Below are 4,668 nucleotides of genomic sequence, written 5' to 3' on the forward strand. Positions count from 1 at the left end.
TGTATAATAATATTTTTATTGTGTTGCAAAAATCTTACAACTTCCAGATTTTTTTAGAAAGGTGGGGGCCACATAAATAATTCTTAAAAATTCATGTTTAATAATTTTTTTCTTTATTTTTCCTTTAATTTTCACAAATAATATAATAAATTGACAAACATATAAAATTCAAAATAAAAATGAAAATATTCTAAGAATAATTAGACTAACTCAAATTAAATTTTTAATATAAACTCATGAATTTTTACAACGAGATGAACTATTGTAAAAGGCATCAAAATAAATATGCATGTCGAGATAATAAATATGCATGTAAGCTTTATATTTGATCAACTCCTTTAACCTATCAGCAATATACAAGAATCCATCTGAGTCGGCCAGTCTTTAACCAGCCATCAGAAGTCAGTGTTTCTGCAGTTGCAGCATTATCTCCAACATAACCTGTAATCAAACAACATTTTTCAGAAAGTGGGATAGATAATACATAATTACAAACTTAAAATGGTGACTTAATCAATTTGGTAAAGGTAACTCTTATGCCAATACACAACCCCCATAACCAGAAAAAATCTCGTTTGTTCTTCAAAAAGTTAAAGAAAGCATTTAAAACTTCAAAACATACGAGTAATGTTGATTCTTAGGCAATAAAAGTATTATGTTGCACATTTTTGCAAGAAGTAAAACTGATATAGAAAATGGTGTTTCATGAAATATCATAAATAAAGTTAATATGTTGTAAATTGACTCTGTCTTGTTCAAATGATAGGATAGATAATTGTTAGGCAATTGCTGGGAAATTGGTAATTGAACATGGAGTATTAATTTATTCATAAGTTTCCGAACTAAAGTTTGCTCCAAGAGAACTAGACAAGTATATGTTCTTAAAAATTTTAAGATGTAACACGTATGAATATATGTTATATCAACAGTAAGAATTAAAGTATAAGAGCGAATGTATCACCTTTCATGATATTAGGTCCTTGCAGCCATAGCTCCCCTTGTTGTCCAAGTGGTAGGGCATCACCAGTATCAAGATCAACTATTTTTCCTTGCATGTTTACTGCTAAGCGACCAGCAGATCCATACCGTTGTCCAAGTGGTAGGGCCTCGCCAGTATCAAGATCAACTATTTTTCCTTGCATATTTGCTGCTAAGTGACCAGCAGATCCATACCGCTTACTCTCCTCTTGATCAGACATTGTAGTTGCCGCTCCCTCAGTCTCAATCATACCATACCCCTGAATACAATATAAAAAACATAAATCGCTAAATCAATGTATAATTACAATAAATGTACTAATAATTTTTATGTATTTTAATTATGTATGTAGGCCTTAACATTGCTTATAATCTTTCAAAATAAATAGTAAAAAAATTACAGCTCTACTGTATTCGGTATTCACAACAATTGCAATTGTAACATAAAACAAACAATAAAAATACTTGCACGCTCACGAGATCCTGTTGCATCTAAAATAATGAAATATTTGTGAGCTACCCAAGCAGCTAGAGCTTCCTTCTGGAAACTCTTTAAGGAAGAAAATCCGAAATTGCTTCAGAACTTCAACTACTTCATTAGACTACGTGATTCAACCATCTCATCATTCACAGAATCAATAAAAAATATAGTCAATTCCATCAGCCACCGAAGGACCAACTGCATTGACATCTTCTATAATTCACAAAAACTTAAATCCCATATCAACCTACTCCACAATCACCTTATCAAGTTTAACACCACTTTCAGCCATTCTGATACAACTACGGAAACCGAAAATGTATTCAAAATTTGGAACACATCAATGTAAACAATTACATACATCAATACAGCAAAACACACTAAAAACACTAAGAAGTTTGTTTCACAACAACTATATTCCACCACCATATCAGTTTAATTTTACGAAATTGGACTGCTGAATTAGAGATAATAGAGCATTCACGTAATCGTCCATGTTTTTGTTCATTTCTAGAGAGAAAAAATGTTTATTTTAAGAGAGAGAGAGAGAGAGACTAACTATACATAAAAGTACTAATATTCACGTACAATTTAAAATACAAGGCCTAAGAGGGATCATACCTGAAAATCAAACCTAAATACAGCTTGAAATCAGAAGAGTGCTTGAACCCGAATCTGTTCTCGAACCCTAATTGAACCTAAATTCACTTTTGAACCTTTATTGAACCTGTGAATCCAACCCAGATCCAAGCACATACAGTATAAAGAGAGTTTAATATAGATCTCGACAAAGTAAACTATGAAATATATTCAGGATTTGTATTAGAAAAATATCTTATAGATCATCACAACTGATGACAACTTATATCAGATTTATTTCACATAAGACCATATTTTACGATATTGGGGAAGAACAGAAGATGATACGAAAAAAGCCCATAATTGAACATCCAAACACATACATACAGTATAAAGAGAGCTTGTCGAACCAAAGTAGAGTTTAAAAATGGAAAAGGTGCTTGAACCCAAATCTTTTCTCGAACCCTAATTGAATCATAATCCTATGCTCCAACCCTAATTAAACTCGAAACCCGTAAAACCAACCCAAATATATTGCTCGGTAGTGTTGCTTAATGGTGTTAGAGAGCTCGAGTAATGTTTTAACAGAGGAAAGACGGGGAGAGAGAGTGAGGGAGAGTGGAGAGAGAGAGACAAGCGAGTCTGCAATTCATTTTCCCCCTTCTTTTTGTCCCAAAATTTTATTTCCCGCTTCGTCCAAATTTTAGCCGCCAAACACAAGTTCATTGGCCCAACCCAATTTGATCCTCTAAGGCTATACCTTTTATATAATATCATAACATTTTTTTAAAACTATACTATTATTTTAATTAATCTAGATAGAAAAAATTACGGGTTTTTAATTTTATAAAACCAATTCGGTAATTAAAAAAATTATAATATTTTTTAAATGGAACCCATTTTAATTTTTATGATTAATTAATTAATTAAATTTATTTGTAATAATTTAAAACTATTATAGGATGATATTTTGTATAAACAATTAATTAATGATTTCAATTAAACTTAATTATTATATTAATTAAGTAGAATTTTTTAATTTTGAATTCAAATAAAAAATTATATTATTTATAAATTAATTATTTGATGTAATCTTAATTTCTTAGATAAACCAATGAATTATTCAAATCAAATATTTTTAAAAACAAATTTAATTATTGGTTTAAATTTAAATTTTATTTATTCATAGTCTATATCAATATATTCTCCCGTGTTGCTCTCCTTAACACCTTAGTGGGTTGTGATAACATAGATTTATAGCTTTGGTAAAATGCCTAGTGCGGGTGTTGTAATATGGTGAAAATTTCATAATTATAATAACATACTCTATGGTAACACCCTGTTCAAAAATAAGGTTAGGCCATATATGGCGTAGTGGAACTAGTCGCCTGTCAACCAGACCATTGTACTAGGCGACAGTGATCCGTGAAGGTAAACTAAGTATTATCATTAGAATGATTGTTAAGTGAGGAATCGTATCTGAATATGAAGATTATATGGTTTATACGAAGACTCGGAGAAAAGACATGAAGATAGGACAATTTAAAGGTTTTAGTACTCTACAGAAACTAAGTATAAGTGATCACTATCTTGTAGTAAGAATCACCAAGGCTACTCTATTACCTAGTAGGAGCAAGTACCTTATAGTATAGCTCAAAAACTAAGTATCAGAAGTGGTCTTAACCTAGTAGGAGCAACGGGGAAGAAATGAGATTAGAAACTAACTCAAAAATGCACCTAGCTCACTCTAGGCGCAAGTGGAGCATTTCTAGCTCTTTGTAGGCGCAAGTAAGCCTTAACAACTAAGGAAAATTACTCCCTTGGATACTAGTGGGTGCAAGTGCTCTTCTATAGAACCCTTTGAGTCGCAAGTAAGCTTAAAACCTAAGTCAAATGACTTGTTTTGCTTCTAGGCGCAAGTGACATGCACTTGATCTCTTGTAAGCATGAGTGGATGTAAAAACTAAGGCAAGAAACTCTCCTTGTAATTGTAATTGATGCATATTGTAATTGTATCTCTCCAACGGTAAAAAGTGCGAAGCTCTTGCAAATATTCTCATCACACAAAAATATTAATTTGACAAGTAGAAGTCATGGAGAATTGATTATTCGCCATTAAAGCCTTAAATATTTGATTGCACTCATTATTTATAGCCTCTTTGATTGTATTGATTATTATTTGAAAAGAGCTATAGGTTTTTAGAGTGATAGAAAGAAGCCATTAGTTCGATATCTTATATATTTGTGTTGGCTCTTTCTTTGTGTAACTTTGAATCTATATTCAAAGGTGTAAGCAAACTTTTGTGGATAAATTTCTACATAAAAGAATTATTCTACGAAATCTCTTGTGTTTGTTTATTTCAGTAAAGTTTCATTTTCGCTACATTTTAGATTTAAAACGAACAATATACATTCACCCCCTCTGTATGTACCTTTGGACCTAACAAATTGTATATCATTTTAAGTCTTTAACTTGTGTGTGTGAGAGTTTGGGGTCCGTGATATGGTTTATTGGATTATTGAGTTAATGCAGGTTTCCGATGATTGAATGATTACGTGTCGACCTAGATTCCTGACCTCGAATTTGGAGGCGTTACAAAAACTCTAGATACCGATAGAGCGTAGAGCAT

At 31.7% G+C, this 4,668-nt stretch overlaps 1 protein-coding gene across 4 annotated transcripts; it reads right to left on the minus strand.

The window, feature by feature from the left end:
- Positions 1-206: 206 nt before the first annotated feature.
- Positions 207-2,758, minus strand: LOC141708100 (4-coumarate--CoA ligase-like 6). Of its 4 annotated transcripts, none has more exons than XM_074511582.1 (4): positions 2,426-2,758; positions 2,081-2,186; positions 962-1,238; positions 207-441 (listed from the first exon to the last, which is right to left on the minus strand). In XM_074511582.1, the coding sequence occupies exons 3-4, from the start codon at positions 1,227-1,229 to the stop codon at positions 347-349; spliced, it is 363 nt and encodes a 120-aa protein (XP_074367683.1). In that variant the 5' UTR covers positions 1,230-1,238; positions 2,081-2,186; positions 2,426-2,758; the 3' UTR covers positions 207-346. The 4 variants fall into 4 exon arrangements, with proteins under 4 accessions (XP_074367683.1, XP_074367684.1, XP_074367685.1 ...); XM_074511583.1 differs by having other exon boundaries at positions 2,422-2,758; XM_074511584.1 differs by lacking the exon at positions 2,426-2,758 and adding an exon at positions 2,218-2,230.
- Between the last annotated feature and the right edge of the window lie 1,910 nt (positions 2,759-4,668).

The sequence above is a fragment of the Apium graveolens genome, chromosome 2 (genome assembly GCF_009905375.1).
Source record: "Apium graveolens cultivar Ventura chromosome 2, ASM990537v1, whole genome shotgun sequence".
NCBI classification, from domain to species: domain Eukaryota; kingdom Viridiplantae; phylum Streptophyta; class Magnoliopsida; order Apiales; family Apiaceae; genus Apium; species Apium graveolens.

What these genes read in the sequence shown, in the direction of transcription:
- LOC141708100 (XM_074511582.1), bottom strand. Translation starts at nt 1,229, where the DNA reads ATGATTGAGACTGAGGGAGCGGCAACTACAATGTCTGATCAAGAGGAG. An exon ending in AGGACCTAATATCATGAAAG is followed by an intron (nt 442 to 961) that starts GTGATACATTCG and finishes GTTTGATTACAG; the next exon opens with GTTATGTTGGAGATAATGCT.